The sequence below is a fragment of the Sebastes fasciatus genome, chromosome 9 (assembly GCF_043250625.1).
Source record: "Sebastes fasciatus isolate fSebFas1 chromosome 9, fSebFas1.pri, whole genome shotgun sequence".
Taxonomy (NCBI): domain Eukaryota; kingdom Metazoa; phylum Chordata; class Actinopteri; order Perciformes; family Sebastidae; genus Sebastes; species Sebastes fasciatus.
In genome coordinates this window covers 10,511,950-10,525,531 of record NC_133803.1, presented here as the reverse complement: position 1 = coordinate 10,525,531, position 13,582 = coordinate 10,511,950, and the positions used below count along the sequence as shown (strand labels likewise).

At 44.5% G+C, this 13,582-nt stretch overlaps 1 protein-coding gene across 6 annotated transcripts in view; it reads right to left on the bottom strand.

Moving 5' to 3' along the window:
• zmiz1a (zinc finger, MIZ-type containing 1a) overlaps window positions 1–13,582 on the bottom strand; it is a 126,514-nt gene that overhangs the window by 28,614 nt on the left and 84,318 nt on the right. For all 6 annotated transcript variants that reach the window (XM_074645994.1, XM_074645996.1, XM_074645997.1 and 3 more), the window contains 3 exons: window positions 12,580–12,688; window positions 8,932–9,045; window positions 3,842–3,947 (listed from right to left, as the gene is read on the bottom strand). In XM_074645994.1, the coding sequence (XP_074502095.1) occupies window positions 3,842–3,947; window positions 8,932–9,045; window positions 12,580–12,648 (289 nt within the window). In that variant the 5' untranslated portion in view covers window positions 12,649–12,688. The remainder of the gene's footprint in view (window positions 1–3,841; window positions 3,948–8,931; window positions 9,046–12,579; window positions 12,689–13,582) is intronic.

Genomic DNA, 13,582 nt, shown 5'->3' with positions numbered 1-13,582 from the left:
AAAAAAAAGAACTACGCCTAACATTTTTTTATAAATTGATTTTATTTTATTATTATTATTCTTTTCCTTTCCCTGCATTTTGTTATTTGTTGTATAATTTATTTTATTGTTATATTTTTATACTGTGAATTATATTTACTTCTACTTACTCATTTTTATATTGAAAAAACTGTAACATGTATACTCTATGTAACAACTGTATTGAACTTTCTTAATAAAGTAAAAATAAAAAATAAAAAATGAACTACACAATGCTAGCTGCTGGCACGCTAACAGCGTTAAAAGCTGCGTATCCTTCGCTGGCACTGAGAGTTAACATTGCTAATGCTAGCTCACCTAACAGCAGATAAGTCTCTTCACTGGCTGATTCCAGATTAGAGCAACACGCTAATCCCTGAGGCCTCGCTGTGAGGGTCACAATCTCCAGACAGCTCATCAGCAGTAGTCTGCTGTTGCTGAAAATCTCTCCAAAATGCCCCTGACAGGTCTCACAGGGCAGCAGTTTAATGTTGCAGCTCAGTGGTGGAACGTAACCAAGTATATTTACTCAAGTACTCTACTTCAGTACAATTTTGAGGTACTTCACTTGAGTATTTCCATTTTCTGCTACTTTATACTTCTCCACTGCATCTCAGAGGGACATATTGTACTTTTTACTCCACTATATTTATTTGACACTTTAGCTACAAGTTAGTTTTTAAATGAAAAACATATAACATGCTTTTGTGATACGATGCAGTAATGTACTACTAATCTACCCAGTAGTATATAAAGTATATAAATTGACTCCAAATTGAAGAACTACAACATTAAAATGTATTTGTTTAGTGATAAAAACAGAATAATATAATATTCTACAAGTATATAATACTTTAAAAGGAGCCGTTCTGCATAATGAGTACTTTTACTTTTGATACGTTAAAGGGACTGTTTGTAAGAATCAGAAATGCTTGTTAACAGCGACACCTGTGGCCGTTAAGTCAACGAAAGTCAGCGTCGGGCTCGCGCTTGTGCTCGCTCTACATAGACATGAACGAGCATCGCTCAAAACAGTGAGGCGACACACGGCAGCTAAAACCACAATATCACTATATTTCAGCTGCTTGGCAGTAATGTTAGCTGACCAGACGAAGGTCTCTCCATGAATCACTGCTGATCCTAGTGTTGGCTTCTCCTGCCTCAGCCTCCCGACCGTGGTCCGAAGGAACAGGGGAGACACTGGAATTTTGGTCGGGGAATCAGAAACTCCGGCCCTGGAGACCAAAGCTACGGTCTCCCCCTGCGTCCTCCGACTGCGGCCAACACTGTTTAGAAAGACGGGCTTCACTAGATATAACTTTGCGGTTTTGGTGCTTCCGTGTAGTTTGTTTTGGAGTCTTGTCTGAACAGCGTAGCCACACGCGAGCGCGCATGGGACACCGACCCGGATTGATTTATATTTGTAAGAAGTTACAAACAGTCCCTTTAAGTGCACTTTGCTGATAATACTTCTATACTTTTACTTGTAATGGAGTATTTTAAGACTGTGGTATATGTACTATACTGGTACTTTAACTGATCTGGGTACTTCTTCCACCACTGGCACAACTTTAGGTATGTGTAGTTTGTTCGTGGGTTCTCTTACTTGGTGTGAAGACACTGAGAGGCAAACACATGCAAAAAGAAAATGATAAAGACTTATTTATAAATGCAAGATGGAAAATGTTCTTTTTACTCTAGATGTGTTTATCCTCTAGCAGCCTCTCTAATTACTTACTAGAAGTCATAAATTACTTTGTTTACTTTCTTCTCAGCCTGATTATCTGGTATTTGCCCACGCTCTGCAGCAATGAGAGTATTTTGTACTCGTAGTGAGAAATACACGCGTCGACTTAATTTCGCAACAACTCCAGTTGTCAAACTGTTAAAGTAAAAGTAGGGTAGCAATAATTGCTTTATCAATTTCCTCTTTAACTGATGCTCTGAAAGAAAGAGTCAGTGTGATTGTGATTGATCTGCAGTCTTAAGAGCATGCCTCTTCCCCCCTGAGGAGCCACAGAGAGCATCCCAGACTCCTCGGCCCTCGTCTGTGCTCTCAGGTGTCAGATTCGCGGCCCTCTGTCGCCACGCGGGCTGTCAGAAGATTGTGCTGGGGCTGCACGATTAAACACACATTCATGCATGTGAATGCACAGACACACAAAGACATGACCGTACATACAGAGCAGTGAAAAACCAAATGCTTCTCTGCAGCTTTGTTGAGTGCATGCATGTGTCTCTGAGTTCCAAGTGTGCATCACGTCTCCTCCATCGCCCTCCCATCTGCTTTCTCAGACAAACGTCCTTGTAAGGGAGGTAAGACGGATGCTCAGTGAGTAAGATCTGCCCTGAGTCACATCTGCCTCCCACCCTGACGGCCCTCCCGCCTGCCTGCCTGCCTGCCTGCCTGCCTGCCTCGTTTGATGACTGGCCGCATCATATCTCCCATCCCCCCCGCCCACCCCGCATAATTACACTACAGTTCCCATTTGTCCGCCGTGCATAAACAGCTCTTCCTGAAACCCAGTTGCCGTCTTCTATTAGATCCCAGAACCATCAGCAGGCCTGAGGATGATTCTGGCTGTCAGTCGGGGCCCAGACAGCCAGCCAGTCCGAGCCATGCCTGGACAACAATCACATTATCCCGACACAGGAACACAGACAGAGAGAGAAATACAGCAATCAATATTGTGCACTGACGTCTGTCTGACCACTTAAGTTCCTCCCAACAAGACGCTTCCCACCGCAACTGAAAGAGGATATCCAGCTCGAGCAAAACGTTCATATCAGAGCACCGTGTGAGCGAAAAAGCAGAAGAAACGGATACATTTCTGCGTATTCAGTTGCAGCTCGAATGAGGAATTATAAGATACGATTTCAGAGACTGTCACTGCAGTGAAACAGTGACATATTCGCCTTGTCAGAACAACAAAGAAAATCAGACATTTTAATCAAAATATTTGACTCTCACTCACTACTGCCACTTATGTAACAAGGGTTTATCCGTGTTCCAACTGGCTTTGTCAGGCAGAGTGAGTGGTCCAGCGCACATCTGCGACACCTCCCCAGCCATCCATCTCTTTCCCTCTCTCCTCTCTCCCGCCTCTGCACATTTCACTTTGACAAATGTACAAGAGCAGGCCGCTCCTGCAGGACTGTGGGAGGCGGAGAGGGGAGGTATGGATCGGGGGGGGGAATTGGATTTGATAGATAAATGTCTGAGGATAGCATTACTGCTCGCTTTCGCTTCATGTGTGTGTGCATGCAGATATGCAGCGTGGGTTTGTGTGGAAAGACTGTTGAGTAGACTGTTTTTGTGAGGCTACCACCCGGACAGCTCATCTCAATAGCACATTAATGTTTAATGGGGACTAAAAATATCTGACATTATAATGCTCCATGGGCTTTTTTGTGCGATGTCTGTGGTCGCAGTCGCAAAAAATTGCAAACCACAGATATTTGTTTTTTAAGCATTGACAGGAACAAAATAATATGCAAATGAAACTGTCTGTTAGTATAATTACGAGATTCTCCGTGACATCCTAATAACCTTTATATAGTGCTCAAAACATAATAAGCAGCTGCGTGGTGCATTCATGGGCCTGAGCAGAATAATGACAGAAAAAAAGACTTCTGACTGGATCATGACTTTAAGCCGAACAGCGATTTGCTTTAATTATTTGACTTCATGAAAAAGTGAATAATTGCAGCATGGAGAACAATGAGCGCCATGTCGTCCACTGTCTTGCAAGTCAGCGGCAGTAACTGGGATGATGTATGAGCATGCGTCTGCTGGCATGGTAGCAGAGTGGTGGGTCCTTACCTGCAGACTTGGGGGTGAATTTGTCCCTGTTGGCGGCGCACACAGCCAGCAACCGGTAGCCCAGGTCCAAGTCGTACCCCTGCTGAGCAGCAACACGACTCACCACCTGGAGAAGAGTGATGGATCATGAGTATAGCTGCTGTCCTTTAGGCTCTAAGAACATTAGCATTATATCAACTGTTTTGTAATCATTACATCATTGTAATTACATAATTACAAATGATCTATCTATCTATCTATCTATGGGTGGGAATCACCAGAGGTGATGCGATATGATATAATTATATATGCTGAGTGTTGCCATAAGATATATTGTGATTTATTACCTTTTTTCAAATGCAAATTATGCAGTTTGCAAACATCTGTTTTATCTAATAAGATACAGTTTTCACTCTCTTCATCTCAGAGTTTTCATTCACATATCTTGAGGTCAGAGGTCAAGGGACCCCTTTTGAAAATGGCCATGCCAGTTTTTCCTCGCCAAAATTTTGCATAACTTTGGAGCGTTATTTAACATTCTTCCAGACAAGCTAATAACCTCGCACAGCAGCTGGATTCTCGCAATGTCACAAGATCACGCTAGAATCGCGGTATCAAATGTCACACGAAAATCTATCTCGTCAGGCTACAAGTAATGCGTTTGTGTCCGGCTCACCAGACAACGGACCGATCAGCATCCTGTGAGGAGCTATTGCAGCTACGGGCGTACGCGGCTTAGGTGTGCGAGACCTGAGACCCGGTTGAGACCATAGCGTGAGGCGACTGTTCGTTCTAAACAACAATGGCTGCTCCTGAAGAGGTTAGCGTAGATGTTGCAGTAGCATCAGTTATATCAAAACTGGAGAGTATTTCTTCATTGAAAGAACACCAAAGAACAACACTGGAGGCGATGTTTTTGGCCTTAAGTCAGTTTTGTTTTTGTTAGTTTGATTGACAGATGGTTCATCCAATCTCCTGCCAAGTATTTGTTGAAAGTGTCTGCCCTTTACTAAACAGTTTCCAATGACGGCTTCTCAGATGGTTCTGTGTAACAAACCATGTGACAGGGTCAGGTTAAACATGACATGGTTTGTACAGATCGATTCCTTAGGTTTTCATATGATACCAGTATTTTCCCTCTAGCTTTAAGACTGAGCCCGCTATAACCCCTGAAGGACAGAATAGCGTCTGGGCCCACCCGCTGGATTGTTAATTAGTTACATAATAAAAGATTGATACTTGACGTCCATGTATCAATACAATATTGTGATGTATTGTTATATATCCATCTACTTTCTTATGCAATACCATAAATACTGATGCTAAATAAACAGTAAGCCATATTTAAGGCATCTTAATCCTTAATTGTGTTAATATTTTCAATCACTGCTGCCATCACTGAACTTCATTTTTCCTCAGACAGACACACATTCAATAAACACTTGCAAACACACACACACAGACACAGTGAGATTAATGTGGAGTCTGCAGTCTGGATTGCTCCAGTGATCCACAGTCAGGACGAGTCTGATGACTGCATCAACCTCCAGGAGGAGGTGAGAGCCAAACCACAGTCACTCTACAGAGCGAGCAGAGTCTCTCAAAGGTTATCATCAAACAAGCCTGCTCTGGCCCTAAAGTGAACAGTTTGTCCCCTGACTAAAAGGTTGCTGGCTTAATTACCCAGACAGACCAGGAAATAATAGGTGTTTGGATGTCCAGCTAAACTGACCAGCGTACCATCGGAGGGCAGTGTCAAAAAAGTTAAGTACGTTTTCAGCAGCGTCCCCCGAGTGAGCAAAGGTTAAATATCCTCCTTTTTTCCTCCAGTTTTGAGAGGAACCAGTCCCCAGCTGTACGGTTTTTAATAATCCTTTTGTGCTAATGACTTCAAAAAGAGGTCGAACATTTATGGGACATGAAGCAGGAGCCTCCCGGACTCTAATATAACGTTAAAGGCGAAGCTGAGCGACGTTAAACAGGACTCAGGAGACGGGGCTAAATCATTATTAGAAGGGAAACCCCTTTGCTTTTATCTGCTAACAGATGACAACTCCTCTGCTCCCTCTGACCTCAAAACACACATTAGCGTTAACAAGGTCAGCTGGGGTGCCTTTTAGAGAGCCAACAGAACAGCTAGCGGTGATCATAAAGTGCCGTTGTCGCAGGTAATACGGCTGCTTGAGCACTGAATGAACAGCTAGGGAAATGATGTCAATAAATAGGGGTTTATATGAGTCTTTTAGTCAAGAGATGGTGATGTACAATTATAGAGTTTCAGTAAATCATGGTGATATTTGAAGCGGAGAATTCCAGGGATAAAAACTACAACATAATCTATTCAAGCCAAGCACATTACGCAAACAATTCTGACAAACGGCCGAATCATGTTGCTGTCAATCGTTTAATTCCCTGCGTGAGTGAGTCTGCCCTGCAGTTTGTACGAGGCAGGCAGCCAGCTACAGAGGCTAGCATAGATTCAACACGGATTTAACAGTGTTTCACCTCATAAGCCTTTTTTCAGCTTAATCTCCCTCTGAGGACGTTCATCCAGGCCTGTACTCCTGTCAATACGAGAACAGTGCTCTAAGAGGTGCTGGAGGGTTACTGGGCCATTGATATTCTTGTTTGTCTATTTGCTGGAGGGGGAGGGGAAAAAAAAAAATCAGTTTTGTAGTTTATTTCTGCTTGAAACGGTTTTGTGTGTGAAAGACAGCTCTTAGTGAACTAAGAGGCAGAAATAATACTGATGTCTGCCTGCGCTGACATAACCCACACTCTAGATACAGTATGCATAAAGAAAGACAGGAAAAAAACACAAATTGTCAAGCAGACAGAGCTAATAGTGCAGCACTGACAGCTCAGTTATGTCATCATTTATTGGCTCTGGAGCCGATACCCCACCGGGGATCGGAGGATGACCTCCACGTGTACAACACGCCAGAGGGAACAAGCGCCTCGGCACACATTCGCAGTTTCATTCGGCTGCGACAACTCTCATTGGCTGTGATTGATGCATCTTTAAATTCCAGTTCAGCGAGGTAACGTCATGAACATAAAAATCCTTGAGAGAATGCAAGGACTTGTTGCAAGCCCGTAATTCTCCGAGATAAGAAGCCGTTTGCGCTCCGAGTCTGATGAAACAATTTAGCTGATGGAAACAGACCCATGCTGAGAGGGATCTCAGTGGTGGGCTCCATTGTATAGCTCTTTATCAGCCTTTAAGAGGCTTTTATTGTGATTTACACATTAATGAGCGTTTATCTGTTTGCTCACGCTATACCACTTCAGCCGGGGACAATGTTCCTTCAGTGTTTCAAAAGGCTGATCGTAGGCGATAGACGCGTGAAACTTTCAATTCTCCGCTCTAAAGCCGCTTTCACACGTGACTGTGTATGTAAGTGTGTGTGTGTGAGGCTATTCACACACACCTGGTGCAGGCCAGCTCTCTGGCCCCGTGCCCAGATCGATGAATGGTAGCTGGTGAACTGAAAGGCGATAGCCAGGGGTGACTGGCAACCTGCAGTCCTGTTCAAGCCTCTTCTTTAGTGTGTGTGTGTGTGTGAGGCACAAGTAGAGAGAAGCAGTGGGTGACAAGGACTTTAACCTCTGTCACTGGCCCCTGACGGCCTGAGCAGCTGCCTTGGATAACTGCTGGATACAAACCCGGTGTGACTAAAGCCTGCTGCTAACTGTAGTTACTCAAATTTGAAGGGAAAATATAATATAACCCAAATATCAAAAGTCTTGTTTCAGCTATATTGCAACGTCTCGCGGGCGATCCCAACCAACTTCGCTGTCTTTCTGAGGCTGTACCGGGTTCAGTTTTAGAGCTAGAGTGAAGGTACAGATATCATATGAAACTAGAAAACCTAAAGAATCAACCAACCAACAACCATGTCATGCTAGCTTGTCAGCAAGGAGACTAAATACATATATCATAAAAACATAAATAAAAGTTAGGCTAAATTTTGGCGAGGAAAAACTGCCATGGCCATTTTCAAAGGGGTCCCTTGATCTCTGACCTCAAGATAGATGGATTCTATGGGTACCCACGAGTCTCCCCTTTACAGACATGCCCACTTTATGCTAATCATATGCAGTTTGGGGCAAAAAACATGCCGTGTTATAAATGTGTTATTTTCGCCTATTCTAAAAATGATGTTTGAATATTTCTGCATACTGGGGTCCCTAAACAGTCTTGGAATTACATATATTGGGTATGACTGTAAAGCTGAGACTCTTGTGTATCCAATGAGCCCAATTGTTTCCATGTGTGATGATGTTAGTCCCCATAGTAGCCATTTCATATAGCGACACCATTTTTTTATTTGACCTTACTGTATAAAATGACCTGTGGTGACCTCTAGGATAATCACAGCCTCAGGAAACTTTCTGAGAAGTTTCCAGAACAGAAGTGCTCGCCATCCAATCACCGAAAAATGTAATTCTTGCAGAAATCTCTAAATGTCAATTGTTTTTGATACCAAATCAAAGCATGGCTTTTTCTATGGTGTTCCTCAAAAGTCTTGGTGCCTTAATGTTTTATTTTGCAGTGATTTCTGATCTTTTTTTTTCAATTCTCGAGTGGTAAAAGGGGTGAAATTTAGCACCAAATCTGTGTAAAAAATGGTATCAACACAAAAATTACTGCAACAACTTATGAGACATAAGAGAGCATGGGAATGGCCATCATATACTTCTATCATAATCCTCTTAGCCCTTATACACTTACACACAATTTATTTGAATTAATTCATGAACTAATAAATTAATGTTTATTTCTGATTTAAAACTAGAACAACTTGACACGTGGTAATCTTCAGGTTCCCAGCTTTCAGATGATGTACACCACTTCTATGTGACATCTACTGTTGACCTGCAATCTCCCCCTAAAGACCACCTGTACCCCCCTAAAAAAGACTAAAATGTGTCTATTGTGGCTCTCAGAGGGTGAACTTAAAAGTAGGCTAAAAAGTGTTAAAGTGGACAAATCCGCTCACCTTTTCTTTTTTTTCCACTAAGTATCCCTACTCTAATTATTGTTTTGCTCATGTCTCCTAAAAAGTACCTGAAAAACCCAACAAAAACCATAATTACTGTTTGCGTACCGTCAGACATCCCATGAGACTTTGCTCGAAAGGTCGCTGGAAGGCCCGGGGATCTCCGCACCAGTCGAGCAGCTCCGTGGCCGCCGAGTGGAAGTTGGCCGGGTTTTGTAAGTGCTGTGCAAACACAGAGAAAGGAGACTGACATTAGAAACAATGGGAAATAATGAGCGTTATTTTTTTTTCAGATTAAGTACAAATTGGAAAAACACTGAAACCAAACAGTTTCACAGCCTCGCGCTCTCCCTCCAAAACTGCCTTGATTTAATGTCTTGTGTTTCTGCGCAACCCTGTGAGGACCTTGACTCCTTCCAATGAACGCCCACTCGGGGCTCTGCTGCATTGTGGGAAGAAGATCACACCCGTATCAACAATGATGCCAGTGTTTCCTGTTAATCTCTCTTGGCAACACCCAGCCATCACCCCCATGACCCGCACGGCAACCAAATCTTTCGCTCCAGTCCTCCTCCTCCTCTCTTCCCCCTCATTCATTGCCTGTTTTTCAGAATGTAACAGAGCCTCGGCACCAGAAGTCCACTGGCTGGCTCGGCTGTTCACAAAGAAAACAACCTTGGTCCTCCTGGCAGCTATGTGTGTAGACTCAATACGTGCCGTTGGTGTGTTGTCTAATCTCTTTCAGTCTCTGTCTGTCTCTCTCGCTTGTTCACTGAGGCCTGAAACAGTTGAGTCTTTTCTTCCCAGTGTCTGAAGGCTACTCAGGCTGGCAGGACACAATAAGCGGTTTTTAAAATTGGGCTCCCTTTCTTCATGGCTCAGGAGGTTAATAGCTCTGAAATGGGGCAGAGCTGCGGCTCGTTCAGTCGGCGAGATTGAGCCCACTTGAAAGCATTTATTATTCTCATCTGGAGCTGAAGCGTCTTGTTTTGTGTGTTCTTGCGGGGAAGGTAGGACCATTGTCTTTAGGGGGCAGCAGAGGTGAGCGTTTTTGAAAGGGCAGCTTTTCGGCGGTGGGCGACAAAAGGGCTATCGGGCGCGAATGCGGCCTAACGTGTCAGGCCCGCAGAGAAAATCTCTGAGAGCTTCCAATGATATCATGAGCTTCAAGAGGAGGCCTTGAGTGACTCATCTTTTTTGATGTGAAGATTAGCCATTATAGAGCTATAGCTGTGTGGACTCTCACAGGGGTTTGGCTGATGATGAAGAGACGCAGGGAGGGAGAGTGAGAGATGCTCTTGTTGAGTGAGAGGGAGGAGGAGAAGAGCCTGCTCTAGATGAGTGATATAATCTGGCATTATTGCTGCTTGATGGGAGGCGTATCAGCCTCCAGCGCGAGAGGAATCAGAACTAGCACAGCAGGGGCTGTCTGTCTAGATCTGAACTCACAGCTCCTGCCGCTGCGGCGCTCGCCACCGACTCTGCCTGACAACCCTCGACTCTGGTGTGAGGGGGAGGACGGCGGAGAGGAAGAGCTGTGCTGAGTTTTTTGGGAGGAGGATGGGGCCCGAGCTGGTCTTGTTGTTGTTGCTGTTCAGGGTTGGATGAGGACAAGAACGGGGAAGGTGGGGGCTGAGCGGCAGTGATGGGGTTTCAGACAAAGAGCCAGACGTTTGACAGACTGTCCTCCGTGAGATGATGGACTGACTTACCCCGTTTTTCAGGCCAGCCGAGGCTCAGGCTGTTCAGTGCCTACCTGGCTGCGTGAAAAACAGCACAACACCTGGCTCTCTGCCAGCCAGCGGCTTTCCCCAAACCAAAACAACACCCTGCTGGCAGAGCCGCCACGAGCTCAGAGCGCACTGACTAACTCGCCGCCTTTGAAGTCTGGTTTACTACGAATTCTATTACAGCCAGAGCCGAGGAGTATATAAACCCAACTACAATTAGTGCATTTATTAAGCTAGACGTGTTAACTCGGGCTATTTAGGGGCCTATCAGTGACGCCTGAGAAAATAATTGAGGAGGCTTTGTGAAGTGTGTCAATTCCACCAAATTCGACTCATTTGAGAAAAGCTGACATTTCGGAAATAGTGCTTTTACTTCAATTGCATGTAGCAGACGTCAAAAGCCTTGAGGCAATAAGAGCCCGGTTAGATAAAGGTTATTATATTGGGTGCTCAGGAGTTAAGGTGGGGGTGGGGTGGGGGGGTTTAACAACAAGCGGGCGCAGAGAAAAGGGATATGTCACCTCATAATCGCGAGCTCAAAGCCCTATCATTCACTGATTCACTGTAAGGCATGGTGTCATATGGATGTTGGGAGATATAAAGGATCACACCCACATAGCATAAACAAATAAGCCCACAGCCTGCCAGCCTGCCAGCCAGCCAGCCAGTGAGCTCTTGTAGACTATTAATCACAGGCAGAGGCGGTAGCCCTGGGTTATGTCTGACTGTGTCTTTCTGTCTGTATTTGTCGGCGAGGAGTCTCCTCCTGAAAGCTGGCAGTCAAGGAAGCATTTAAGCAAAAACCACAACAAGGGCCGGGCATACGTCAAGAGTCAGGAACGTGATGTAAGGAAGCGCAGGACCAGGAGGAGGAAAGTAGAGTCTGCTATGTTGCTATAGTCTCTTTGAAGTCCTCTTCTTGTGTTCACTGCCAGATTTGCCTCTCTCTCTCTCTCTCTCTCTCTTCTCTCCCTCTCTCTTTCTATGACCCTGTGCAACATGATCTGTGGGACTGGAGCCTAATGGCCAGAAAAACTGATGCCCATATAAGGTGCTGAGAGGAGAAAGGAGTGAAGGAGAAGGAGAGGAGATGCAGATTCTTGTGTCTTTGCCTCCAGAATCCAAGTCTGCATTTTACTGGACTAGTGCAGTGCCCGTTCGGAAGACTGCGCCGATTGTTTGGCCCCAAGAAGTTCTGCTTGCAGCGTTGTCGAGAACCGCGGTATGGTTGCTTGCACCCGCCAAGTGCGAAGTTGATTGGATGAACTATTCTCGAGATATGCGAAGGGTAGTCATACGTACATACACAGACAGACAGACAGACAGAGAATACTTCCTTTATGGTTAGATGATGCTGCTACATCGCCAGCTATTGGCCAAATGGCATGGTCACTCAGATATCATATCGCCACATGTCCACCAAATGTGGTCCCAATAGCACAAAGTGTTCAGGAGATATGACATGTTTTGTAATATAAGCCCTGCCCACAGCATTTGAGTTAACTTTGAGGGCTAGCTAGAGCAAAACTGTATGGAACATGAAAAATCTGAAAAAGTAACTTTTACCGGCTTGGTCCAGAGATGTTCTGTACCAAATTGGGTGCCGTTTGCTGGAAATTTGTTGGACGAGTGGCAAAAAATCTGATTTGGACAGGATTCAAAACTCTAATCTGGCGGAAAATCAGTCTAGACACAAATGGGCGTGGCTTATATAAATAGATTCGTTTGGACCCACAAAATCCAGGAAAGAAAAATGGTTCTGAGACTTATGGTTAAAAAGTTAAAGGCCAAAATGTAAAGTTCAAAATTATAGCGCCACCATCTGTTCAAATTACACCACATTCGACACTGCACTCCCATGGATCCTGAGCAACACACTCGCCAAGTGTGAAGTCGATTGCAAGAAAAGTTCTCAAGATATGCGAAGGACAGACAGACAGACAGAGATTTTTTACTTTATAATGAAATACTTTGATGAAGTTAAAGGAGAACAAACAGGTTGTTTCTCATGGGTCTTTATACACACCTGTTTGATGCACAGCAGCCTGTCATTGGTCTGCTGGATGTGCCGGTCCATTGATGGTAACGTGTTCATCTTGATGTCTCTACCGGGACGCCATTAAAAGTTCTGTACTCTGCAAAGGAAGCGGAGGAGGAGAGATACATCTGTTAGAACAGGTTTTTTGCCAGGTCATCCGTGTAAAGAGTTTGTAGCCAATGAAGTTCAAACAGCATTTTAGCAGCTTGACAAACTCTTAAACAGGGAAGCCAGCTTGTTCATGCACTGACTCATCGAAGGGCTCCATGTGCCTCAAGCAAGCGTTTTTTTGGCAAACGCATGAAACTGAGATGTTCCACAGCAGCGCCGTTAACGACAAAACAGAAACATGATGAAACTGAAAGAAAACTGCATTGCTTTAGGTTACTTGTGGGAGAAAAATCTAACACTCACTACAACCAAGAGAGGACATAAACTGTTATCTCTCTTTAAAAGAAGCGTGCCTCACAATCAAGGTTATCGGTGTAGCATAGACAACCAATTTATACCCACATCTAACAGCAGATAAGACTCAGCTTTAAAGCATCTTGTTCTTTCTGTGTATATCTTGTTCTGAGCAGCAACAGCAAGAACAATTTCAGCCGAATGTTCATCGCTGCATCTCAGAGAAATGGAGGCTGGATTAATGGGTGTCGTGCTGGTTTGCCAGCGAGGCCTCCGTCCGTCCCTCACCATCCCTCTCTGTGTTTATCTCCATCAGTGTTGGTCTGCCACATTCCTCCAGACAAAAGGCAAACTGAGAGACCACAGGTGGGGGGTGGGTGGGGGGGGGAAGCTGCTCTGTACTGATAAAGGGTCCCCCAAGACCCCCTGCTGTGAGAAACAGAGCGAGAGACCGAATACGATGAAAGCGTAGTGCTCAGCAGCCGGGGAGTTTTCATGTGTAATGCTCAGTCTGGTGGTGGGCTTATCTTAGAAAGACTATTGCGCACTCTTTCTGTCTCTTTCACTCTTACACACACACACACAC